The sequence below is a fragment of the Taeniopygia guttata genome, chromosome 2 (assembly GCF_048771995.1).
Source record: "Taeniopygia guttata chromosome 2, bTaeGut7.mat, whole genome shotgun sequence".
NCBI lineage: Eukaryota > Metazoa > Chordata > Aves > Passeriformes > Estrildidae > Taeniopygia > Taeniopygia guttata.
The window spans coordinates 23,098,694-23,126,024 of record NC_133026.1 but is presented as its reverse complement, the minus strand read 5'-3'; the positions used below and the strand labels follow the sequence as shown (position 1 = coordinate 23,126,024).

Here is a 27,331-nt window from a genome sequence, read left to right as displayed (position 1 = left end):
TGTAAGGAGGGATTGTTTTTTCCAAGGGCACAGGATGCCTTTACACAATCAGGGCCATAGAACTTGCAAAAGAAATTGTATAGCAGATTCTTTAATCAAATATCTATGACTGATAAATTAAAACATTAGTTAATGGAGCTAAGTCTGAGATTTGAAATTTGTTTCTCTTTGTTCTACAACCCAGGAGACCACTCTTTTTTTAATGCTTCCTCAACGTATGAAGTCACTGTAGTGTCCTTTACATTGCTTCAGGAATTTCGAAGGCTGGAAAAATACTCTTCTTGGGTAATAAACTCATAGCTGGACTGAATTTTTCTCCTACAGTAAAAACAGTCAGACTGTTCTTATCCAATGACCAGTGCACAGCTCTGACCAAAACCCTGTTGTTTCAGCAGATTTTGAAAGAGGTCTTTTAAGAACAAGGTAAACTCTATGGAAACTCTCCTCTGAGTCTGACATGCTTGCACAATTACAGACAGTGTAGCTTCTAGACTTTGATCCAGAAAAATACCTAAGTGTCTGACTTCAAGGGGGATTTTTATACACTTAATGTTAGTTGCTTACATACTTAGTTTCACAGAAGTCTGAGCACAAGGTGTTAGCAAGAATTATTGTTCTCTGAAAACATGCAAAGGGCATTCAGGAAAGGTTGAGTTTAGTATTCAAGTGTTGAATAATCTAAAAGGTTATGCTATCATATAATAAAATCAGAAAGCAAAAAAAATAAAAAAAGCAAGAACTTTCTTGCAACACTCTGAAATATATTATTCAGTTCTAGAAAGCTACTAAAATTTATTTCATAGTTATAGAATGGATTTTATAGCTACATAAAATTTTCCATCACTGAAAACCTCAAAGGACTTTTTAAAGCAGGACTGAATTTTATCTCCTGGTTATAGGATACACAGAGCTGCTGTTTTTAACACTGGTCCAATTTCTTACAAGCATCTCTTTGGAACAAAAGTCAAGTCACTGCTTTTGCAAAATATCATCTGAAGTATCATGTGCAAGTCTAATGAGGTCCTCTCCCATCCTCTGCCCTAATCTTTGTATCTGTGTATTACTTTCTACATGCTTCCTTCTTAGCTAGTGGAATAAAGGAAACCTGATCAAATTTCAAAGGGCAAAATACTGAATGTATGAGTTAAAACAATAAAATTAAGATTGATTGCAGTAGACTCAGACTTTATCCAGAGAGGTTAGTGGTATTAGTTTTAAAAATCAGTGAAGTAATAATGATTAAAAAATCTTGTCAAATAAAATTGAATAGTGACATGAAACATTTTCACTGAAATTGGAAAATAACATATTCATATCTAGTACCTCATTTCGGAAAAAAAATCATATAACCTTCAGTAATATCATATAACCTTCAGGCTCCAGTTTTAAAGATAACCTATTCTTATTTTACCATAACTTTTTAGGCAACAATTATTTCCACAGTAGCCCTGCCTCTGTGGGCAGAGAAGTTTGTAGTTTTATAATAGATAAAATGCACATATAGCTTTGTTAGGACAGTGTAATTACACCAAACACCTGATCCAGCCAAATGATGATAAAACTACATGACTGAAATGGACATTTCTTTCCTCCTGGGAAATCGAAAACCCACTGAGGTGTTGCTGCAGGTAAATATGTCTTAGAGGCTTTTCTGTCTCATTTGTTCACCCACCTATTTGCCATTACTGGAGAAGGATTTAATGAGAGAATTTAAAGTATTTTTTGGACACTGGGCAACACAGACTGGTTTGATATTTTTTTTCTGAAGCTACTTGGCACTGTGGATCTCTAAATAAATATAAAGTCATTCACAATCAAACAGGCAAGAAAGAAATGACAAGTGCTTTGACAGCGCTCAAAATACTTTGAGGTATTTTTAACATATTTCTGAGTCGTATTAGCTTAACCTGTAATAGAATATAAATGAGCCCATATGGCAGAGATGTAATTATGTTCCATGTGAGAAATCCCTGTGGTAGATTTGGGGAAAAAAACCTCACTACATGTGCCTTCTGGAGGGCACGATTTACACATGATTACCTACTCATTTGCATTGAGAAGAATATGAAGTAACACAATGCTAACAACACGGTAATGAAAAGGGCAAGCAAAGACTCCAGATCCCTGGGGGTGCTGATCCCTCTGACTGACATTCAGTTAGAAGCCGGGAATTCGGCCCTTTAGGGACTACATTTTATGGAGCGATCTTTGATTATGTGGGCACAGTAATCACGAGTCTTAATTATTATTACTGTGAGAGAATGGGCTACAAATCTCCAGGGAATGTCTCTGTCACAGATACTTTGCTGGCGAATGCTGAAAATTCGTGTTTTCCCAAGGATCATTTTCATTCCAACCTGATATTTAGCTGAAGTTTCTTTGACTACTAGTCATGAAACATTAAATATAGATTAGAGGCAGAGAGATGTTGAAAGTTAAAATTCACCGGCGGTGCACACCCGTGCACTTGAGAGACAGCCCCAAATGTTGTCCAGATGTTGTAGCAACAAGGCTGAGGGTTCCCAAGCTGCAGCACAGCCACAACAGAGGAGAAAGTGGATGTTTAGCATTCCACTGGCCTTCTGTTTAGTTTACTTGTAGTGTATTAATTTAGCAGAAAGTCCTAACAGCCTGTTAGCAGTAGATGTTACCAAGTGTACACTATCCTGAAAGAATGAAGAAATTCTTTTATAGCAATAAAGAGAGCAATTCAAAGCATGTAATTGATTTTCCACATTTTCAAACTGTGATAAGGCTAAGCTTTAGCAGCAGAAACATATGTTTGCAGTTTTGTCAATGTTCTTCAATGAATCAAAAAAAAAAAAAAAAGGGAACCTATAACTTATTGGTTAGATCGTTAACATGCATTGGGCATTTTGGTGGCTATTGAAGCATTTTCCAAGGGCATGTCATCTTCTAAACAGACTCAGAGGTAGCAGGGATTGCTTTTTGCCACAGGACATGTTTTTGTGATTATCTAAAATCATTCTTTTCCATTAGGAACACCACAGAAGAACATCAAGGCTTTTTTAACTAGTTATTGTCACATTTGTGTGCTGTCCTTCCTTACATCCTTTTCAATCTGGCAGGGCAGAGAGACAGCAGGGCAGGGCTCATTTCTGCTCACCCCTGCAGCATTTCCAATTAACTACTGCACACTGTGGTGTCTGACAGCCAGGCTGCTGCCCCCAGCCTTCACACCAGTAGTTAGGGGGCTCTCTGAGCCTCCCCATGAACATCCCTGATGATGCTCACCGGAGGAACTCAGGGCAGAACCATCCAAACAGTCTTTCAAAAAGGTTTCTTTAAGAACCTAAAAGAGGTCAGCTAGTAAGGCTTGGAAAACAGGTCACCTACCTGTCCTCAGAAACTTTTCCATTTTAGATTTCTTCCCATCTTGCATTATGAGAAACCTCAGATGCCCAGCATTTTCTTTGTGAAAAAAGAGTGGATGCACCCACAGAATAACCTATTTATCAGGATATACAAGGGAGATACAGAAAATTTGAGTCCTATTCCACTCTGTTGGCCTTAGAGCAGACATGTGGACCCAAAACTTCAGTCTGCTTGGCATGCTAAGCCTGAACTGCAGACAGATTCCCACTGCATTTCAATAAATAATTGTGGAGAGTGATACAGGCTGAGATGGTGACACTCATCAGGACCCATTGGAGAGCAGCAGAATTTCCAGTAACTGAGATAGCTGTGGTGGAGAAAAGAACAGAGCTTCATGTCCCCACATGTCATTTGCCTTTATTCCTCTGTTGGAAGACTTGCCAAAGTGAGAAGGAAACAGTTTGGAGAGATGCCTGCCCACAGCCAGAAGGGAAGAGGGTGTTTTCAGCATGGGGGTAAGGAAACCATTTTCTGGCATGGGGAGTAGTTGGCAAGGCTGACTGAGAATCAAACAGGGCAACAGTAGGGCAGGGGGGAAAAATCCCTCAAAGAAGCAAGCTCATTCATGTTTGCTCCCCCAGGACAGCACAGAGCATCCCCCACAGAGCATGACTTCATAGCTTTGAAAATAGGTAAGCAAGCTTCAGAGAATAGGAAATGGGAATGCATCACTTTTGAGAAATCAATCTCCTCTGAAGTCTAAAGGTTTGAATTTGGGAAACAATGGGAGTAATTACCTGAGTTTGTCACCATCTCATTACCATTGGGTTTCAGGTAGCAGCAGATGATCTTGTTGAGCTTTTTCACGGGCAAACAGGGGCAGCAGAGATCAGCATCTGAACTGAGGCAGATGCTGTGGTTGTGGCCTGGAGATGGAGGAAAGGGGACAGTAGAGACAAAGAGCCTCTCTGGCCTCCACAGGAGGGATGGTTCTTCTGCACAACTGCTGTACACCACGGTGGGTGATGTCTTTGGAGTGCCATGCCCTTCTACCACAAAGAGGGGTTTTAAAACACCTGAAGTGTGTTGATTGGCTGAGCAACATGCTTGCTGCTCCCTCTGCCAAAGGATCCAGCATCTTTGTAGAGTCACAAGGCTTTTTTTCTACAAAGCAATAAAACCATAAGGGCAAAATATGGGTGAACTCATTCTCTTACTTAATATGACAGCATGGAAGAAACAGAAAACCAAACAAAATCCCCAGTGGTTGCTCTATCCCATCCCTCCTCCATATGTGTCTCCTTTTCAAAAGCTGTGCACAGGGAAAACAAAGAAGGAACGTGGTTCCCTTCCCAGGGCTTGGAGGAGCTGTGTGCAGTGACCCCCCAGGCACTGCTGTTTACATGGATACGTTATCAGTGGCTGCACACATCGGCTCTGCTCCACATCTTTGCAAATACTTGTGCAAGTTGCAAAGAAATACCATGGGCCATGCAAGGCTCCCAGTTCAGAGATGATGGGAATGGAGGGTACTCAGCTGCAAATACAACCAAACCCTTCTCAGCTATTTCTGGTTTCTACTCTAAATTTGCACTTAAGAACTCCAAACAAGCAGAGCTCTCAAGCAACAACAGGGCTCAACAGATAGCAGCTTTATTTTGACTGCTTCCTAGCCTACTTTTTTGTTTTGTTTTCTTTTGTTGTAGTTTTGAAAATAATTTTTTAAAAAGAGAAAGAAAAAAGGGAAAAGATACAGGAACCATGTGTGCTTCACTGCAAATGCTGCTCATGTAATTCTCTTTGAAGTGTGCAGCAAAACTCCTTTGTAGGTTAATGAGAACAGGATCAGGCCCTCCGCAGTGAACTTGTGCTGAGAGCAGATAAGATCTTAAATCATTCAGAGCCAAGCATGTTATTTGTGCAACATGGGCAGGCTGAGTCAATCTCTGAATATTTTTAATGGGTGTCAACGTGAAGTGTTAATTCCACAAGTTAAGTTGTTTTGCAGTTTGCCTGTGCCTGCTCTTCAGGCTTCCTTTACAAATTGTACACATCCATTTGCTGGCTGCGACAGAAAAGCTTTTCCAGAACTGCTGCAAGAAAACAACACTTCTGAGAAAATATAACATGTGACTTTTACAAAGAATTTTAAAACCAAATGATAGTAGAAATACTTGCTAGACATTCAGACTGTCAGCATACACAGAAGTAAAAGTAACCCCATCTCAAATAGAGATTATTACCTTTTTTTTAAGGACCCTAAAATCAAAACAAGTATTTGGTAACTGATCATTTTTGAGAAACTAATCTTTTTTACAAAACAGAGGACTGAGGTACTGAAGTACTTAGATGCTTAGATAATGTCTGTCCCTGGATTGTAGCTATATAACCTTAATAAATAGGTTATAAATAGGTTATAATAAATAGGGTCAGAAAAACACTGAAAACATTTTGAATTCTGATGAAACAAAATAAGCACTATAACCAACTTCTGGATGAAAAAAATCTTTATTTTTGACTTTCCCTTTTTCTGTTCTCAGGATCTCCATGCACTTTTTAATGCATCTTGAAGCCAAGATGAAATTACAGCCCTCAGAAGGCCAATGGGAGGCTCACAACTGCCCGCTGCCTTCAGCAGAGCTGGGATTTTACTCTTACTGTAAAGACAGCTCAAGAAACACTGGGCCCAGCTACCCACTTCTATGGAAATAGTCAGCTGGAAACATAGCAAAGCCTACCACACAATTTCCTTTCCATTTTTCCCTGCAGGGAGATTTTTAATCTTGAGTGGAAAACAGGATCCAGGGAAACCTGTGGAAGCCTTATGGTTGCCATCTAGAGAAAGCTGGCTCTGGCTGGGCTCCTCACCTTGCCCTGCTCCCCATCCCACCATTGCCTCAGCCCCAGGTTTGCAGCCCACTCTGCTTGTCCCCTCTTCTGCAATGCAACAAAGAAGGTTTGTCTTGTTTGTATTCTGAAACACCCAGACAAGCTGTTTCCCTGCCTCCACCTTCTGTGACTCTGGGGCATGTGCTGGAGGATCTGCCCATGGTTTCTGCATGCTCTGGAAAGCCATTCCCTTCCCACATCTGAATTATGGTGCTCTTCAGCTACCTTTGGCAAGAGAGGCGCAAATCCTGCACTGCTACAAGCTCCCAGCTCTCAAACCTGGCCTGTGCTGACAACCATCTCCTAATGCCTCTCCCCTTTGCAGTCCCTCCTCCTCTCTTGACTTTTCCTTGCCTGCACACCACAGAGAGCTGCCTACCCAGGCCCTGATTTCCATCTCTCTCCCCCATGTCCTCACACCTGGGGAGAGCAGCCCCAAAACACCAAGGACTCCAGGCTTAGTAGCACTCAGCACAGCACTCCCCATTTGCTGTCGCACATGGGCTGAGAGCTTCACCACTGCAGAACTGCAAATCTTTGTGTTAGGAAGTGAAGGTGTGTGGGATTCACATTCTCTAAACAGAGAGAGACATGATTCTCTCTCCAAGGACTTTTCCTGGGAAGCTATTAGATGCAGTGAGAAAGCTCAGAGAAAGAAGAAAACAGTTCTTATCTCTGTTCACTGCTCCTGCTGTTTGGCATATGTGGAATGTGTTATGGAGATTGTTTACTGAAGAGTGATTTGTTAATTGGGCATCAGTGATGGTTGTTTGGATTGATTGGCCAATTGGGTCAAAGGTGTGTCGTCACTGTCTCCAGACAGTCATGGGATTTTTTTTTAGTATATTTTTAATATGATACAGTTCTAGTACAGTATAGTATTAATGTAATACAATTTAGTTTAATAAAAGCAATTTATTCAGCCTTCTGCAACATGGAGTCAGACCATGTTATTCCCCCTTCAAGAGTCACTGCTTCAATAGAGGTGGTGCTCAGACACCAAGTTAAATCATCCTAGTTGCAGCTCTTTACTGGAATTGATTAGAATCCATTTTCTTATAACTTGCTTCTATTAATTTTCTTAACAGTAAAGTGCCCAATCCTACAAAATGCTAAACCTTTAGGCCAGTTGCAAAATTTTCTTTTACTTCCCTCAGAATTAGAATAGCTATTTTTTTAATTAAGAAGTGAATAAATAAACTACTTGCAGTCTTTTAAGAGACAACTTCATGCTGAGAAGAGACTAATTACCCACCCCATTCACAGAAAATAAAAGCAAAGCTTTCACCATTTTAGAAAAAAATAAGAGAAGTTAACAAGAGTAATTGCAAAATCTGATTTTAGGATGAGCTGGTTTTCCTGCAATTTTTTAATTCATAGAAATATTTTGAGAAACCCACCTTGAGGTGTGTCAGCCTTTTATTATTTCCTCTTTAGATGCAGTTGTAGATGAGCATGCTATAAATGAAACACCATTTTCCTGAAGGCAATCATAAAGGTGTGTTGCAGCCTTTCCTTCTCAATTTCACATGGAGTGAATTTACCACAATGGGCAGTAATATTTTAATTTGAACAACTGGAAAATACTTACCTGCCCACTCTGTATTCTCAGTATTAACTCAAGATCAGCTCTTGAGCTTTGGGACAGTATTTATGCTTGTATTTAAAAGTGAAATGTCATGAATAAACTGTCAAACACCTTGAGAGTAACTTCTCTGTTTGAACAGCAGTGATTTTGTGATGAACGTGATGCACACTGCACAGTCAGTTCTCAACAATAAATGCAGATCTGACCAAGTTATGTTCTGACAATAGTTGGAGCAAGGAAACTTCCAGAGGAGTTACCTGAGAGTAACATGCAGGAGAGCAGTACAACAGCAGGATGGGGATGCTGTAATGGGATATATTGCCCGTAAATTCCTCCATCAAATGCAGGGATTAAGAGCTGCCAGGATAGTCTCCACCCTAGGTAGGTGGGGGGGAAACAAAGCCAGCACACGGCTTGGGCAGCCAGGAAAATGAGCCAATTCAGCACAGGCTCAGCAGTGCTGCTGCCAGGAGGATATCGGTGGAGTTTGCAGGAAAAAGCCAACACTACCTCTGAGTGAGAGTGACAGACCAGTGCCCAGTGGAGCTACAGGCATGGAACCAGAGGTGGGCAAGGTGCCAGGTGGGCGCTGGCATTATCTTGTGTTGCTCAAAGGGACTGCACAGCCCTGTGGCTGGCAGTCGTGCCCTTCTGTAGTGTTCTGTAGTGGCAGTGGAGCAGGCAAAGTTACCAGTAACAAAGCATTAGCATTTAACCTGAACAAGACAACATGACAGAGCATCATTGAGCCATACTTTCAGTCTCAGGTAAACACAGTCAGTGAGAGTAACACTGAGTCACAGGATGTAAAACAGTTATTCAAACAAGTATGCAACAAAACAGCATCAAGTCATCCCCCCTGAGGGATACAGGACATTTTCATTTTTCTTGTGGTCTTTGTCATTAAACTACCCCATAAATATTTCTAATTTTGTGTTGCAGCAAGTAATTAATATTAGCTAAGATATACTAGAACTAGACCAAAAAAAAACAAACAAAAAAAACAAAACCAAAAAAAAAAACCCAAAAAAAACCCCACCAAAAAAACCCCTTCTCTTTCACCCAAAAGGATGCTGGTGATACCATAAGGAGGACAAATTCCACCGAATGTGCTGCACTTTTGACATGGGGTAATATTCTATGTTAGCCTAGAGTAACACCTTATTAAATGCTGCAGACCACTGATAATGCAACCATCCAAATGACAGCTAATTGCAAATAAAAGTCTATTACTTCAGCACTTCTGAAGTTATTTCTAAGACAACCCATCAAAAATATTTTACATGATGGCTGACAGAAGCCTCCCAATGTAACATGTTTACATCAATTTAATGGTTATTGTGAAGTTTTCACCTTAGTGAAGTTCAATCATGCCAAACATGTTTCACACACTGCAACAAAGCCTTTAGGATACAGTGAGAAGACAAGGCCTGTGGGGGCCTCACTTCATAAGAGGTCAGCAGCTGAATGTGGGTCTGGGTCTTCATTAAGTGTTGTCTGAGTGGAAAACTAGAGTTTATTTACTCAACCTCAAGATAAGCAACTTAATGCTGCTGATTTGAATGCAAACAAGGGCAAGACCTCATGCCTGGAAGACTCTCTGATGTGGTTACAGTGGAAGCTTAGAATAAACACAGGTTGGGATATGAAACACAGTTGTCATGGCCTACAAATTCAGCATATTTTAAAGTATTTAAATATTTTTAAAGCATTGTCTACAACTGAACTATCAAAGTGGTATTGCTTTTATTTTGAAGATGTTACGCTTTCAATTACATATTGTTTATTAAGGTCTGTTTTGCTAATTCACTGAAATCTCTCCCATATGACAGAAATTACATTTGCTTCTCCATTTAGTGACCTCAAATGACAAAAGGTGCAGAATGAATTTAAGTTGGCATATAAATGCAATTATGCCTTCCTTTTTTCTTACAGGGCTTATCTAGTCTGCTTTAACACCATCGCTGGGTGGTAATGGTGTTTAACACCATTCATGAATGAATATGGGGCTCCTAATGCTTGCAATGTGTCCAGGACCTAATCCTGACATGCTTAGTTTGTCCTTAAGAAGCTATTTCACATCTTAAAATGCTTGTAGACTTCTAAAAATTAAACTGTGGAAACCAAGGCCTAAGCTGTGAGACAAGTCTTGCTTCCTAAACCTGCTAATCCATTTTTAAATTACTACTCTTATTAAAGTACTATTTCAAAATTGATCAGCAGCTTCAGAACAAAGCATTTTTCTTTTATGCTGTAAACACAGAAACAGCAAAGGGGTCAGTCCAAGGCAAGAAAAACTAAGTTCTCTTTCTCTAAATGAGTGTGACTCATTGCCTAAGAGTTACAGCTCAACTGAACAACAGAGGCAAGAGATTTACAAATATGAAAAACTCTCACAGCTATGGACGCGAGAGCGACTTGCACTTCTAAGGGGTCTAAGCACATTATTGACTTGCATTTTTGAATCAACATTTGAATTCAGAATCCATATGATCCATTGACTCCAAGTTTGCCCAACATGGAGAACAATGATGCTCTGGGTCCAGCAATGCAAACAGCAACCAATAAAATCTAGAATTAAACGGGACAGTGAGGCTGATATTCAGATTTTGCACAGTATTGCCAGTCATGTAGTGCTGTCATTGGAAACACCTATCAAATAAAATGCAATTCCAGTGCCTGAACACTAAGAGGGTTAATTAATGATAAAAACAGAGGTGTGCCTCAGTTTCCTTATTTTTATAGGTAAGCATTTAAACGCTTGACTTAGCACCTCTTCCTCTGTCTTGAGTTTTGCTAGCTGAAGCTCTTTTGAGGCCATGCAGCACTGGAGTGGAAGATGATGTCACACAAATGTAAATTTCTTGAGTACTCTCAATAATTTTGAAGTGTGTCATGCCAAACTCAGGATTACTTTCACTGGTCACTTTCAGGGTGCATTCAGAAAGGACTACAGTGTCAATCTGGAAGTTGTCTCATGACTGGGATTGGAAAAAGACTGATGAGATACTAGCCCATAGCCTATTTTGAAAAATACTCATCATGTAAATAAACAGCAGTTTCTTCTCATACCTAGTTACCATCCCTTTGAGTAACAATTTTTTTTAAAAGTACAAACGGGATGGCAGCAGAAGGGTGGGCATCATCCAGAGGGCCGATTTGAGCGCCACTAGATTTCAGTCTTGTCTTGCCCCTCTATTGAAAAAAAACCAAAACCAAACACAACACAAACACACACAAATATGTGCATATACTAGAAATTTTGGGCATTACTATATGAACAAACCAGAAATCCTACTCCTTCCAATGGGATCTGTTATGGAAACAGCATATAATTTCATTGTAATACCACAAATTTGCCACTACATTAAAGAGCATTACTGTTACTGAAGGATGAACAGTAAATCAACATCCCCAGCTCTTCAGGCTACAGCCCCTCTGCAGGGGAATGGTGATTTTGAGTGTCCCTTCATTTCAGGGTATAAATACATCCCACGAGAGAAAGCAAAGCTGATGAATATGGAATGTCTAAGAACTTCAGTCCCAAAAATTTAGTTGTACCAGGTTTGTTCTTATATTGACTTTGTCAGGGACAAGAGAAGCAGGGAAAACGGCTTCTTCGTATACTGGTACTTTCTACTTACTGTATATTGATACTTTCTCTGGTAACCATGGCACATCAATCACCCAGACTATTTTGTAAAAATCCCCATCTAAACCCCCTGGAACAATGGACAGATTTCTTTTTAACAGTAAATCATTACTGATGACCCATACAAAAGATCTTTGTATATTTTTAATACCATTATGTGTTGAGAAATCAGATATAAAAAGGTGGATGAGCCACACAGACAGCGCCACAGCACTGAGTGATGACTGTGACCTTTGCAAATTACTGCCCTGTGAAGGGTCACAGAAACTGCAACAAAATTTTTATAGCAAACCAAATAGCCAACAAAAAAGCAGGGGGTGCTCTTTCAACAGATTTATGAGCATATTGCACTCTCTAATATATTTATTAAAAGAACCAAGATTGAACATGGAGCTTTAGTTCTGAAAAAAAAAAATAAAAATCCAGAGAACTGAAGGGGATCCATATCTGCTGCAAATCATTAACTATGAATACTGACATTTTACTTGTAGAAAAAATTCCATTATTCATTTCTGAGAAGTATGTTTAAAAATTGGTCTTCACCACCTTTACCATAAATTCAACATCTCTGTTATAACTAAATGTGTTCTCCCACCCATAAATATATCACATACATTGTTGCAAGAAAACAGATCAGCCGAAAGGGCTGAACTGTAATTATACACTGACAAAAACAATTCCATTGCAATGAAAGTGAATGGCTTGTACTTCAGGTCATTAGCAGAGTGCTGACCAGCACAATTTTAAATGCTAAAATACCCCCCACCACAGGAGGGAAAAAATTGAGAAAAATGTCCAAATATCTGAGAAAGCCGGAACTGTGCTTGTGTTGAACAAATTTTAAAATAATGAGAAAACTCTGCCCCCTTGTCTCACCTTAGAGAAATTCTGTTAAGCTTCCCTTACTTCTCTATGGCTGTTTATGCATCACAATTTGAATAAAGTAAACAAGGGAAAAATAATTTGTATCTGCCTCCAGATCTACAGAATGAAATGCTTTACTAGCTTGTAACACTAAAAATCAAAAATCAAGTTTGAGAATAAACCAGTCTTTCCTAATAAACCCACACTTACTGAATGGAACTTCAAACAACGAATTACAGAAAAAAGAAAAAAGTGTATTGCCTTGAAAGGTTAAAGAATGTGTGTATTTTCCATAAAGCTGAAATGCTTTTGTGAACATTTAACTCTGGATTAACCGAACAGTCAAAATTCAGGAAATAAAACTATTTTACTCACTAAAACATTCTGACAATATTGCAACATAATTTGAGTGGCATTTTAAGCACTGAGGGTTTTTTTTAACTTTTAATAAAAAAGAAAATGAGAAGAAAGGCTAAGTTGAGAGAACCCTTTTCTGCAATCAAAAAAACAAAACAAAACAAAACAAAACCCACAAACCCCCACCAAACCCACCAAAAAGAACTGGTAAGCTTCTTTCTTCTCCTGCCATATAGCAGATCTCTTCTTGGATTTCACACCACTGACCATATCCTGTCAGAGATCTTGAACAGTTTACATTACTTCTTTTGAAGGATTAATCTAGTCCTTCCCAGAGATAAAAACCAAAATGCACAATGAATTCCTACACTGAATTCCAGCTTGTTACTGTGAACTCAGCATAAGAAAAGCAAAAAGGAATCCCACACATCTTGTAGTATATACACTGCTTTCACATAGTATAAGTTAGAGGAATATGTAAAGGGACAAGCTACTTTTGTACAAAACCTCAATTTATTTCAGAGAAATTAAAAATATGGTATTTAATATATATAAATTTCTATTCCTCTATAAATATAGATGATCTTGTGATAATGAACAGAAATAAATGCATACCAAATTAAAATAATTTTGCATTTCAGGGTATGGTAGCCATAGATAATGTTTATGAACCTAAATACAGGCATTTGTAATATTAAAAAAAGTTTAAAACAATACAATCAGGAGAGAAGCATTCTGCTGTTTTTCGTACAGAGGTCTACATATTCAAATGCATCTGTTGAAAGTTACAATTTCGTCTTTAACTTTTTTAATGTATTAGAAGCACAATCCCACACACCCAGGAACATACAATGTAGCAGATATACTGCACACATGATATTTTATCCTTGCAGTATGCAATGTTATTTCTGTACCGAAAAAAGAGGGGAAAAAAGACAGCAGAGGCTTTCAGGTCTCACATCCCACCAGAGTGCTCAAGCATTCTGCTTTACCGTTTTCCTTCCCATTGTTTTTACTACTGGCAAAAATCATCACACCCTCAAAATGTGTAATGATTTAAATATCAATGAATTAAAATTCAGAGGAATGGCAATGGCTCCAATGTTTCCCATATGAAGAGCTGGAGTATGAATATAACTAGGGGGCAGGGAGGAAACAAACAAAAGCCCCGAACTGAATGCTGCGTTTTATTCCGATGAAGCTCTTTTCACGGAGCCCGTATTTCCTGATCCTGCTGACCCCAGCCGGCAGCAGCCCGGCGGGAGGCACCGGGGCAGGCGGCGGTGGGAGCACCCGCGGGGCGCCCCCGCACTGTGAAGTGGGCTTAGGAAAAAACCCCAGCAGGAGGGAATTTCGCTGTATCTCTCTCTCCATCCACCTCCTGGGCCATCGGAGGTGCTACAGGTGCAGGCGGTGCGGACCCCAACTCGCACACCGAACCGGGCCGACTGCTCCTGAGCTACGCGCGGCACGGCCAGCCCCGGCAAGCCCGGCCCGGGCGGGCTCTCCGCGCACGGAGCGGGCGCGGCGGGCTGTTCGTGCCCCCAGAGGGGCCCGGCGGGGCCGGCGGGGCCGGGGCTCGGCGCAGCGCCGTTCCTGCGCCGCGCTCGGGCACTTCCCGTCCTCCCCGTACGGGACCGGCGGGGCCGGTGCTCCCCAGACGGGGCCGGGACCGGGGCCGCAGCGGGAAGCGGCGCTCCTCCCCATCCCCACCTCCAGCTACCGCGGGCGGGCCGGAGCCGGGACCGGGACCCCAACCGGGTCAGGAGGCGCTCCCGGCCGCAGCCCCGCTCCGGGCCCTCCTGCTCATGCAGCTGAAATTCCAAGCAAAGCCATTACAAAACCTGTGTGGGGGAAAAGAAGGGGGTTTGTTTTCGATTATCTTACAGTTTTTCCCATCCTGCCCTACCAAATAAAAATCCAAAAGGCCTTTTTTTCCTTTAAATTAAAAAAAAAAAAAAAAAAAAGCGGCGGGATAAGCGAGGAAGTAAAATCCGCAAACGGGTTGGAAGTGTCCTAAATAATTAAAGAAAAAGTGAGATTTTTTGTAATTTAAATACAAATATACTTACAAAATCTTACAGAGGCTATTTACATCCCTCTCCCCCAACTTGACAGTGCGTTCAGCTCCTACAGGAGACAGCCCGAGCAGCACGGGGAGGGCACAGCCTGGAGATCCCAGGCACTGGGGGTCCCCCTGGCTCGTCCTCCGTTCCCCGCCGCCTGTGGAAGCCACTCGCAGTCCCAAAAGTTTGCCTAGGCTGGATAAGAAGCTGCTTCCCGAAGCAGAGCCTCAGTCCTCTGCCTGCCCGCATCCCCCTAGCCTGGCAAGCAGGGGTCTCAGACCGTGGTCTCGCCCTGCTTGCTGTTGGTGAGCCTGGTGTAAAACTTCCTCCAGGAGTTCAGGGTTTTCCCAGACCAGATCCAGAAGCCCGAAGTGATGCCCACGATTAAGGTCATGAGATACTTGATCATGAAGACAGTGAAGTCGGGGCTCATGGGTGGGTGGTGGCCGCTGTGGTTGTTGGGGCAGGGAATGGCATAACTCTTACAGCTCTGCGTGACCCAGCTCCTCTCCCACTGTTCCCTAAAAGCTTGCTCGTAAAAATAGCAGGCAATGACGATGGTGGCAGGCACCGTGTAGAGGACGCTGAAAATGCCTATCCTCACCATGAGCTTCTCTAGCTTTTCTGTCTTGGTGCCGTCATGCTTCATGATGGTCCGGATCCTGAAGAGGGACACAAAGCCAGCCAGCAGGAAAGAGGTGCCGATGAACAGGTAGACGAACAAGGGGGCCAGCACGAAGCCCCTCAGGGCATCCACGTTGTTGATGCCCACAAAGCAGACGCCGCTGAGGACGTCGCCATCCACTTGTCCCAGGGCAAGGATGGTGATGGTCTTGATGGCCGGCACAGCCCAGGCAGCCAGATGAAAGTACTGGGAGTTGGCCTCAATGGCCTCATGGCCCCACTTCATGCCAGCAGCAAGGAACCAGGTAAGGGAGAGGATGACCCACCAGATGGAGCTGGCCATGCCAAAGAAGTAGAGCATCATGAAGAGGATGGTGCAGCCCTCCCGCTTCGTGCCCTGCGCCACGGTGCGGGAACCGTCCTCGGAAAAGCGCTCGTTGCAGACCACCCGCTCCTCCAGGAGGAAACCGGCGATGTAGGCCACGGCCACCGCCGTGTAGCAGCCCGAGAGGAAGATGATGGGCCGCTCGGGGTAGCTGAATCGCTTCATGTCCACCAAGTAGGTGAGGACGGTGAAAAGGGTGGAGGCACAGCAGAGCACGGACCAGATGCCGATCCAGGTGCGGGAGAAGCGCAGCTCCTCGGGCCCGAAGTACATGAGCCCGTAGAGGCGGCCGGGCTCGCAGGGCGCCCCGCAGTCCTTCTCTCCCAGGAAGCGGTAGTTCAGGTAGGAGGGCACCTTCAGCGCCCGCGGGCAGGTGAAGCGCCCGCGGGGCTCGCCGGGCCCCGCGCCCCCCGGGCCGCCGCCGGCGCCCCCGCGGTGCGGGTTGCTGGTCCAGCTCTCGGGGCGCAGAGCGGGCGTGGGGGTGCCGCGCTCGGAGGCGTTCTGCCCCACGCACAGCTCGCCGGCCCCGTGCACCGGGAACTTTTCGCAGCGCAGCGTGTCGGGCCATTGGAAGCCGAACTTGTTCATGAGGGCCTCGCAGCCCTGGCGGGCCCGCTCGCAGAGGGAGCGGCAGGGCGGCAGGGCCTGCTCCAGCACGGTGCACACCGGCGCGTACATGGAGCACAGGAAGAACTTGAGCTCGGCCGAGCACTGCACCTTCACCAGCGGGTAGAACTGGTGCACCTCCAGCCCCGCGTCCTCCTGGTTGGTGTGGCCCAGCAGGTTGGGCATGATGGTCTGGTTGTAGGCGATGTCAGTGCAGAGAGGGATGGAGATGGGCTGGCAGTAGCCGTGGTCAGGGATGGAGATGCCCCGCTCGCCGTTGTACTGCGACGCCGGCAGCTGCCCCCCGGCCGGGAGCGCCGCCGCCCACAGCAGCACCAGCAGCAGCGGCAGCCGCGGGCACCGGCCGCTGCCAACTTCCCCGCCGCCGCTCACCGCCGGCCCGCGCCGCTCGGCCATGCTCAGTCGGTGCCGCCTGCCCTGCCGGGCTCCCGCCGCCCCGCCGCCGCCGCTGCTCCTCCCGGCCCGAACTTGCGACTCATGAAGGGAGCGGCGGGCAGGGACGGGGCAGCCCCGGCCGCCACTCACGCGGCCGCGGAGCGCAGCGCGCAGCTCTGCCCGCTCCGGCGGCAGCGTCCCCGCGCCTCCGACTACGGCCGCCGCCGCCGCCTCCGCCGCCGCCGCCTGACCATTTGTGCCGGCCCCTCGAGCCCGCGCCCCTCGCCTCGCCGCGCCGCGCTCCCTCCGACCGGTTTCCAGGCGCCCCGCAGTCTGCTTCACCGGAGGGAGGAGCCTTGAAACCGACGCCGAACTTTCCTGCGTAAGGGACCGTCTCCCAACGCCTCACCCGGGGGCGGGCGCAGGCGGGCGGGGGCTGCCCCGCGCCGCGCACAAAGGCGGCGGGGGCGGCGCTGGGGAAGGGGCCCCGCGGCGGGGGGTGGTGGGGGGCCGGGGCCGTGCCGTGCCGGTCGGCAGCGCGCCGGTCCCGGCTGTCCCGGGGCTGTTTTTGGATTCCCCGGTGATGACGATTGTTGGAAGCTGTTGAGCGGCGCACCCGGACTGGGCCGGAGCCCGTCGCCCTCGGTGCCCCCCCGCCGTGCGAGCAGCCGGGCAAAGCCCGGGCGGGGGAATCGATGTTTGGCACAGAGCAAAGGGCAGGATTGGAGGAGGGATCCGCCGCACTCTGCTGCGGGGGGCAGTGCGCAGCGGGGCTGTTTCTGCGGGTCTGAAACGCGGGAGACACGCTGCGGTCACTTGAGGTGCGGGCAAGAGCCGCAGCAACGTGAAGGCACAGGCGGCGATGTCACACGTCGCTCACACCGTGATGATGTTGGAGTGGCTAAACTCGGCTCTCCCCAGAGACGCTAAGTAACTCGATACCGAGCTATTGCCAGTGTGTTATCTGTGCCTTCCTCCCATCGTGTCCACAGCAGCAGCCCAACGTACGAAAATAATCCCAACAGGGCTTTCCTATTTCCCTTCCTCCCTCTGCTTAATGGGCAACTATTCCAGTGTGACTCAAGTCGAATGCTGTGTAACTTGCAATACCTCCCGTCAGTTTTGTTTTTTTTTAAATTCTTGCTATATTCTGGGGAGGGGGTGAATGGCCATACAGTGACCGCCAGCAGTGGCCATTTTTGCATGCCTGAAGCTCCATTGCACAAACAGAATGGAGGTCCTGTTGGCTCTCCTGAAATGCATAGTCCAGGAAAATGATGAAGGCTGAATAGGGGATTTACTGTACTCATTGGAACTGAATAAGAATAATAAAGTGTGCTCCTGGAGAGAAGAACTCTGCCCTGTTCTCCAGACATTCAGTAATTAAGGCTCTCTGTCGTGTGTGCAAATGTTCTCATATTTGTCCGAAGGTTAATTCTATCATTCGTAGCTGAATCAAGCATGGAACTTCTCCTACCAGCTGTCTTCCTTCTCTGCAGCATGCTCCCACCCTTTCCGCCTTACATGTTAATTGAGCTCCAAAAATCCATTAGTAGTAAGACAGCTTCAGCATTTATTTCTCTCAAAGGTGGCAAGGGTTAATAAAAGACATCCGTATTTCTTGGATAGCTACAGATAAAATTTGGACCATGCTATTTAGGCCACTTTCTTTCTCCCAGCAGTACTGTCCCACATTCAAACTAATTAACAGCAAAATCTATGCTGTGTAACGACTGCAGGAGCAGGATCATGTTTAGAAATTGCACATCCTTAAAAACGTCGATTGCTGATGTCCTCGTTTACTGAGGTTCATTGAGTTCTGTCAAGAACTCTCTTCTCAGAGGACAATACTTCAAAAATTATATGCACAAATACCTTTTTCCATCTTCTGCTGAACAGTTTGATTCCTTAAATACTGTATTTATAGTTTGAAGCATCTGATTTTTCTTCATATCTTCCTCAATTAAAATTATTAACTTATTTCTAGCACAAAACCTATTCATATTCAGCCCTAAATATAGCAGTATTGTTTCTCTGTTTTTCCTAAAAAGACTGAACACAGAATCTTTAGATCAGAATAAGTATTATCCATACTCTTCCTCATAGAAAATGAGTGTGAATTTCTGACTAGTCTTGGGAAGCCTCCTTGGCTTTTTGCCTGTCCTCTTTAGACCTGGGGACACATCACACAATCCAGGAGAGGTGATTAAGATGCCCAAGTGCATCATCAGTTGATTAAAATTTTACCTACTGGAGTCTGCATTTGAAGTATTAAGGAAACATTTCTCAAACCAAAATACACCATCTCAGCCTAGAAGATTGTTCTAGGAGAAAGGCCAGTGTATACAGATAAGGTTTGTACATGCACATAACAGATTTTTTCAGACCGACTAGTACAGAAGGAAATCTAGACACATTTTTGGATTAACAAGCTTTTTTTTTTTTTTTTTTTGGGTTCTCAAGCAGTAACTATCTAAATGCAGTAGTTAGCTAAAAGCTAAATGCAGCTTGAGAAAAACTACTTCAAGTTCAGATGCATCAGTAAGATCAGCTCAGAAAGAAAAAGTGGAAAAGGGATGGAAGTGGTATTGTGGGGAGAAGAACAAGTGTTGTGAGCTGGTAAGTTCAGAAAAGTTTCTAGGACTTGCTCACTTTAACTGTTTAGTGATTTTTCACTAACAAGAAAATCCTGTATGGAAAGAATCTTCCCAGAAGCACGTGTCCTACATTTCAAACACCCCAAACCACAAAACTCATCATTAAAGCATATAATCCTTTGTGGCCCACAACACTAGATCAGTTTAAACCCTGCCTGAGAAAGAAATGCAATGTGATTTTGATGCCCATCCACTACTACAGCAATGAGCACCCCCTGCCATCAAATCACCAGCATACCCTGATCTTACATTTGATGTTCCAGGGCTGTACTTCATCCAGTGCACATCTGCATTCCTTGTAGTTTTACTGCTGAAAACGACCACCAGCTTCAGCATGAACTCCAGGAGGCCATCTCCACAGACCAAAGAAACTACTGTGCTCTTTGTGAGGGAGTCTTTCTCACAAAACAGATATTCTCCCATGCCTTTCAGACCTTTCCTTAAGGAAATTACAAAACTTGTCTCACAGAAGTGCACATGGGAACTAAGTTTCCTAACTCTGCCCAAAATATTGGACTCAGTAGAGATGCTGGTCTGATAGTACATTATAATTTCCTTCAACTTAAAACACTACCCCCTCCCACTTACCCATCTCCAAATCGACAGACTGTAAGGCAATTGTCTCTTCTTTTTGCTTAGCTAATAAATGCTATTTTTCCCCATCATTAAAATCATCAATGTCCTGTCTATTCCAAAGCTACCATCTTCTTTCTTTCAGAGCTAGCTTAATTAATAAGTATCTTAGGAAATTGTGAGCAATTGCTCTTAACTGAAAGGTAATTATAACCCACAGAAAACTGTGACCAAAAGTCTGTCTTACTTTTCCACATATATATCTTGGTCTAACAAAATATACTACTTTATGCAAGACCAGTACTGCACATCATACACAATTATTCCTGTGTGTCTCCCTTGTTCTTTTAATGATTCCTTATGTGTCCATCACAGGTGACAGTTGGAGAGAGGAGACTGGACTGGATGCACCTTTGCTTGGGTCAACATGACAGTAATCATGTTCTTACGAATTTCACAGTGTATTTCTTAAAGCACAGGCACTCTTCCTTGCCACAGAAAGACAATCTTCCATTCTAAAAGAAACAAAAATTTGGGCATTAAATAATAATAAAAAAACAATATGGAGCTGTAACTAGGTATAGCAGCCATTAGGGGACTCTGGTTGGTAGGCAGAGTATGAGATTTGGCCTCCTACATTCTTTATGTACTAATACTATCCTTAGAGTGCTGGTTTGTGCTTGCTTTACTTGTTATGGGAGATGGGGGATTGTCTGAAAAAAAGTATTATGAAAATCTTTAATTTTGTAAAGAAACAAAGCAAAAAGTCATCACAGGATTTTCTTGTTTTCTTCTATGTGACTGGCAGAAATAGGATAGAGTGAATGCTTCCATTCCACAGCACTTAAGGAAAACTTGTTTCCCTAGAGTAAATTATTCAGCTTTATCTCACACACCTATGTTACATACAGAGAATCCAAATTTAAGCACAAATGTGTATTTTATGTTAGTGAGCACCCAAATGAGTAAAATTTAAACTGAGATGATAACATAAATTATGTCTGTCCACCAAATTAAAGCAAAATTTATGCTTAAATAATTAGGTTTTTAGTTGATTCAAGGTTTCATTATTTAGATTGCAAATAAAGGGTTAAAAGTAAGATCATCATAACTACGTGGGATAAGTTAAAAGTTGATTTTTGTCTCATGTTGAGCATGAATCTTGGCTGATAAGAACAGTTAATATTTTTTGTGTGCATAGTAATTAGTTCTGTATGGAAAGAGAGGATTTTTGGGATTTGGGTAGACAGAGGGATTAAAATATGTAATCTGTGATGGGCAACAATGTGTATAATAAATTAATGAAGTTTCTTGGGAGTTTCCAAATGAGACAGTACAGATTCACATCTCAGGTGGGTCTCATTTCAGCTCTGAGTACTGGCAGTACACATCACATCAAGTCCTCACAAGGCACAGACCGAGACATTTGCTGAAAAATCAGTACAAGGATTGTAAAAGCAGTAAAATGAAGGAGAATCAGTACAAAGATTCTAAATGCAGTGAAATGAAGGAGAGATGATTACAGTATCATACATCCCAAACTGTAAGATGAAATAAGGCACACCCTTCCATTGCCATATTAAAACTACCATATATTTTGGATCATAAAATCCTTAATCCACATAATAGATGCTCTTCAAAGTAAGATGATCTTCAAAGTAAGATGTTTGATCATAGAAGTTGACACAGAGGTCTACAATCCAAAATTCTGGAGAGAAGGTACCTGGACAAGTCTCCCAAGCAGCTTTAACAGTTGCATGGTAAGATAGTTCTCAGTTTGCAACATGCCAGTGACACAGACATCTGCCTCAGGACCATGGGCATAGGACCTTACAGACCTAGTCTTGCCGGAAGAGCAAAATACTTACAATTTAAAAACCTGCCTTCAACGTTTCTTGGAACATCTAGAAGACTCTTGGAAGTATGCCTGTGCTGACAAAAATACCACATATGCAGTGATTGGCAAAGAAAATCAGTAGGAGCTGAACACAGACCTTAGGGATGGTTCAGTCAGCAGCCAGAATACTTTCTGCAGCAAAGGTCTCAAGGCTGTACAGCCAAATGTTCAGAAAATCACCTCAGTGCAGAGGCAGTTGTTATTAACAAGCATTTGACAAGTAATTCTCTGACCATTGGGTGGCCCAGCTTAGCTTACCCTCAAATTCATCCCACTCTCTATATGCCTTTTTATTAATTGTCTATATTAATTTGCAATTGTCAGTTTAGGTTAAAACTTGTACTTTTATTTGTATTTGGGGGATGTGGGAAGAAGAGAAATAGAATTTATTTCTGCTGAGTGATACCTATTGTAACATGAATGTTCTACCAGGTAGCATGGGCTAGGAATAAAGAGCAATTTTTGGCCAGCACTGGTGTAAGTCAGGCCCCCATTACAAGGATTTTATGTTTTAAAGAGGCATGAGGGAAAGCGGTATGCACAGTCAAAGCAGACTACAAAGAATCTCTTCCTCCCGATACCCACATCATTTTTTCCTTAATGCTGTTTTTTCAAGATAGATGGAGTATGTGGAGATTTGATTTGGTTTTCTTTTCTGTTCAGAAGAAATGTAGATGATCCCTTGCAAATTAAAGCCGTATGTTGCCTGCCTTCCTTGACATGTTCTGCGCTGGGGTGAGAGGCGCAGGGGCTGCAGCCCGGCTGCTGCTGCCAGAAGTTTTCCGGAGAACAAGAAAAAGTCACAACTCTTAAAAGGGCAATTGCAGATCACAGCTCATTTTGTTCAGAGAATGAGAACATTTTTACTCTCTCTTTATTTCCCTTTCTTGAGCAAGTTCTTCTACAGTTACATACAGTGCCTGCAAACACAGACTCTCTCTTGTTCTTCAGACACACAGAGGCTGATTTAAGGGCCTAAGATGGCAATCCTAACTCCCAGGAGTAGACCTGCTGATTTCACAGATACAAGGGAAAGGAGTAGGGCTTCACAGGGCTGTGATGCAAGGAGAAATTATGTGATGAGTTTTTACTTCTGGCCTCACGCCGCTCTTGCTGTGCTTCAAGTACATTCCTTTTAAAGAAATGACTCTCCCTTTCCACTGATGTAAATGAGATTCAGATCATATTTGCTGCATTACTCTTTCAAGATACACAAATTGAAAAGGTGTGTGTGTGTGTGTGTGAGGTGGGGAGATAGAGTGAAGGAAATTTGGTTTTCTATGTCTTTTAGCTGTGTGTGTATTTTCCATGAATGCTATTTAGAGAGTGAGCAGGATGAGATCAGAGCAGGAGTAATTCTCAGCCTACATCTGCCTTTTTCAGTGGAATGCAGCTTGGTACATGTTGAAGGATAATCTTGACTTTCCCTTTAGAATAAATTTTTGGGCTTTTGCTTTTATTTGTAAAGATAGATTTAAATATTTAACCAGTGTAAACAGAGGCAGAAGATCAGCAAGACTAAGAGGAATGTGCCACAAGGATCTGCTTGCAGCCACTTCTCCCCTAAATACATTCTTCATCATACAGGAGGGGTTAGCTGTATTTTGAAATAATTTTTTTTTTTTTTTTTAATTTAGGCTGTTTGTGTGAAAGGAATTATCTTAAGGATGGACAGGAGTAGTGTTCTAGACCTTCCTCCAATTCTGCAGCTGACTTTTCTAGTTAGCATTTCCCCTACTTTCTGACCCAGGCTTCACAGCAACTGCTCAACACTGCAGCACTCTGATATGCCATGTGGACCCCAGATAAACCAGCCTTAGCCCAATCCCAGAGTCTTCAAGGAGGAGAAAAAGGAGCACTTCATAAAAATCTCAAAGTTCTCAGTAGGAAATATTACCTTCAGGATGATGGAATTTAATTTCCTATTGTCACAGGTTGTCATTCTTTAGTGATCAAATATGCAACCACAATGTTTAGCCCAACTGCAAATTGTTCAAGTCTCTCTTTCCCCAGTATTCCTACCAGAACATTAACCTATCCCATGATAGTGGGTGCATCAGAAGTCTTTGCTTTTGGATCTTGTGATGTCTCTGTTTTTATGGGTGACTAATAAGATTGCATAATTTTTACTGAATTTGGACTTATCTATGGAAATTCACAGATTTGCCATCTCCAGGGATGATTATTGTAATTCTGTATACTTTCATATGGTATCGCTGGCATTAAGAAACATATCTGAGGATTCCCAGCACTGAAGACCATGAGGATAAGCCATGTCACCTCAGTGTCCCAGTCTTCTGTTCCCCTCAACTGTCCACATGCTGAATACAGAGCCTATAAAAGTTTGCTTCCTCATCTTAAAGTGTCATACTAGCCTGATCCAGTCATGTCAGGCATGGCTGGTCTCAGCAGCTGCAGCCCACTACAGCTGAATCCCAATGCAGTAAAACCTTAGCCTTGAACCTCAGTGGGAATGAGCCCATATCCAGGAGACACAGCTACTGCAACATTTGGCTGACTGAATCTCTAGCATCCAGAAGATTCTGGCATGCTTATGTATTTTCAGATTTTTTTCTGTGTTTTCAGAATTTTTTCTCCTTTTCCACTTTGACTCTCAGTGGTAGTCACACCATTGCAAACAAGGTTCAGTCATGCCCATTCTTATATATTCTACCTGGAAAGTGAGGGAGACTTCATGGTTATTCTTCAATCTTCGGAACTCTTTAATTCATGAGGAAGGGATGGAAAGGGAAAAGACAGGATATCTAGTTTCTGGTTCTTACTTGTTGATATCAATTAATGTTGAAATCATTCTTAAATCTCAGGAAGTACTTTGCTGATGGTGATTCTTTTGGACATTGACTGTTCCTCTACCATGTATTATAGATAGACAGATACAGTCTACTATTAGGATAACAATTAGTTAGTATTTCTGAAAAGCCATTGTGGTTTCTATTTCTATATTTTTTACAGTTGTAGAGCTTCTTCTTTGAATACATAATGACTTTTTAAAAATGTAGACTGTATTAAGTATTTACTTAAAGTCTTCATTGTGTTTACACTTACATTCTTAACAAGGACATCTGTGATTGCAATTCGGGTTGGAAGACTGGGTCCTCCTTTTAGAGAATGGGCTAGGAGTACCTCATCCTAAACTTTGTCCACACCATTGCCATAACAAGCAAAAGCATCCACCAAACTGGTTTGGGAGGCACTTTTCCTTCCTTCTCACAAGTAATGTATTTCTGACTTCATAGTGGCAGCTGGCCTGCCATAGAAATTAGGCTGCCATGAAATCACAGCCTTGAACTCACATCTCTGGGATATGTCAGCATTGCTTGAACATTAAAAAAATATGACAGAACCATGTTCCCCCATATTGTGTTCAATAGCAGCAGGCTTAAAGATGCTTCAAATCACAGCAAACCTAAGTGTGAGCCAATATAGCACTCTGAGTACCAAGGACAGGAATTAATTGGTTTTTGCCATGTCTGCTATGCCATTTCTTTTTTTTTTTTTTTTTAATTCACCATGCATAGCACTGGGGATATGGAACTTAAAGACTTGTCTTATTTGGGGCAAAATAATGCCAATATTAAACTAATCCCTTGTGTAGACACTCTTATTTCAGTTTAAAAGTGCCTTTCATGGCATTAGCAAGTTGATTCCTTGCTGACATAAGCTTAATCAATATGAGGCACTCAGCCTGAAATAAATTTATCTCTGATGGGGTTGCACCAATTTTTCTATGCTGTGCCTTTGAAAAACCATTTAGTTAAATCAGTTGTTTCTTCAAAATGGCAAGTTTTCACTCACTGAAGATTTGCAGTACAACAGTGCAGCCAGCTGAAAAATGAATCACTTATGTAAAACCAAAAGAACTTTTTGTCTTTGTATGGTGCTACCCATTAAAGCTTTGAAAGCTGCAAATATCAATAAACTTAAAGCAGCTTTGCATCTATGTTCTTAATCCCTGTTTTCTAAATGCAGGAACTTAAATGCAGAGAAATCAAATGTGTTTCCAAGGTCAAAAAAAGAGTATGTGGTAAAGTGGTTTCAGAATTAGATCAATGACTTTGAATATCCCTGGTCTCAGCATCTTTCAGACACCTTATATGTAAGAAGTACTTGTACCTGTGCTTTCTGGTAATCAGCCCTTTAGAATCAGATTGCCAGGGCTGGATGATGTATCCGAAGCCCTGTAAGTGATGGATCTGGTCCCAGACAAAACCACACATTAGCTCTGTTGGAAAAAATATGAGTGTCAGGTCAGATGAGCTTGAATCGATCTCAGATCAGGCTGAGGTTCAGATGGAGCAAGTAAATGCTATGGTATGACTCATTGAAAGGTAACTTCATGTAAAATAGACCACAGCTGGTGTTTTCACCATGGAGTGCTTGCTCACTCTGTTGAGTGATGCTACTAAAAGTTACTGAAACTTGACACACAGTGAAAATGCTTTTTAAAGTCTGAAAAAAACCATTTTCATCCTTTGTGGTATATCTCAGGTTTAAACCCTGAATTCTATGATCTGGAATTCAGTTATAGCAAAGATTTGCCAAAATCATGGATACTTACAGCTTGTTAAGCTACGAAGACCATATTTGTGCAATACAAATACTGTCTACAATTACTGCAATTAAAAAGAGAAGCTTGAGGCAGAAGCACTTTAAAAATATTTGCAGACCCATCAAAAGTCTTTCTGTGCTCCTATTCCCAGAGTACCTGGGCACCTCAGCACCTCAAAATCTCTAATGTGCTTGTTCTAAAAGATAAAAGTACTGCTTTGTCTTTGTTTTAGAGAAGGAAATCTAAGGCAGAGAGTAATTAAAATGACCTGTTCAGAGTCAGGTAAGAAATCTGTGATAGGAATGGGAATTTAACCTAAAGCTGGCACACATTCTTATTTCCTGAAAACTTTGGGAAAATCACAGTTGTTTTAAGACCCCTGAGGGGGGTGGTTCCACACCTTACCCACTCCTGTTGTTTCTCCCACAGAGGCACCTACAGGGCAGTGGAGAGAACCAGAGCAATGTGCTGGCCCAGCTGAAAGCTGACCAGCAAAGCCCATTGTGATTCCAGTTGCAGCAATTCCCTTCTCCAGCCCTTGGCATGGCTGCAGGGGTGCTAGTGCCAGCAGAGAGGAAAGGGAAGGAAGGTGTGAGCTGAAACACAGGAGAGGAGGGAATGGTTCCTGTCAGCAACAGCCCAGCTTTAGTGGGCATGAAGCAATCATGAAACTGCAGTTCAGATTGCACCTTTCAAAAAAAAATTGAATCATTAGTTATTCTGACTTGAAATAAAAAAATCTAGTCATAGCTGGACCAGCCGCTGAGGTGGCAAATATGGGGAGAAATCTCTGTTCTTTTGTTCCTTCCAGTACTGCAAAGGGAAATTGAGGGGCTTGGGAGTAGAAAAGACCTTGAGTCACCTTGATGTT

The 27,331-nt window shown here is 42.9% G+C and overlaps 2 protein-coding genes across 3 annotated transcripts in view; both read right to left on the bottom strand.

The window, feature by feature from the left end:
* Positions 1–27,331, bottom strand: part of CDK14 (cyclin dependent kinase 14) — a 399,376-nt gene that overhangs the window by 36,732 nt on the left and 335,313 nt on the right. Inside the window, exon 15 of one of the 2 annotated variants that reach the window (XM_041714407.2) lies at positions 17,884–20,508. The exons of the other annotated variant lie outside the window; for it this stretch is intronic. The gene's annotated coding sequence lies outside the window, so the exon portion shown is untranslated. Of the gene's footprint in view, positions 1–17,883; positions 20,509–27,331 lie in introns of those variants that run through there. 2 annotated transcript variants of the gene reach the window in all.
* FZD1 (frizzled class receptor 1) lies at positions 13,181–16,800 on the bottom strand. The gene has a single exon (XM_030264654.4). The coding sequence runs from the start codon at positions 16,782–16,784 to the stop codon at positions 15,027–15,029; it is 1,758 nt and encodes a 585-aa protein (XP_030120514.1). The 5' UTR covers positions 16,785–16,800; the 3' UTR covers positions 13,181–15,026.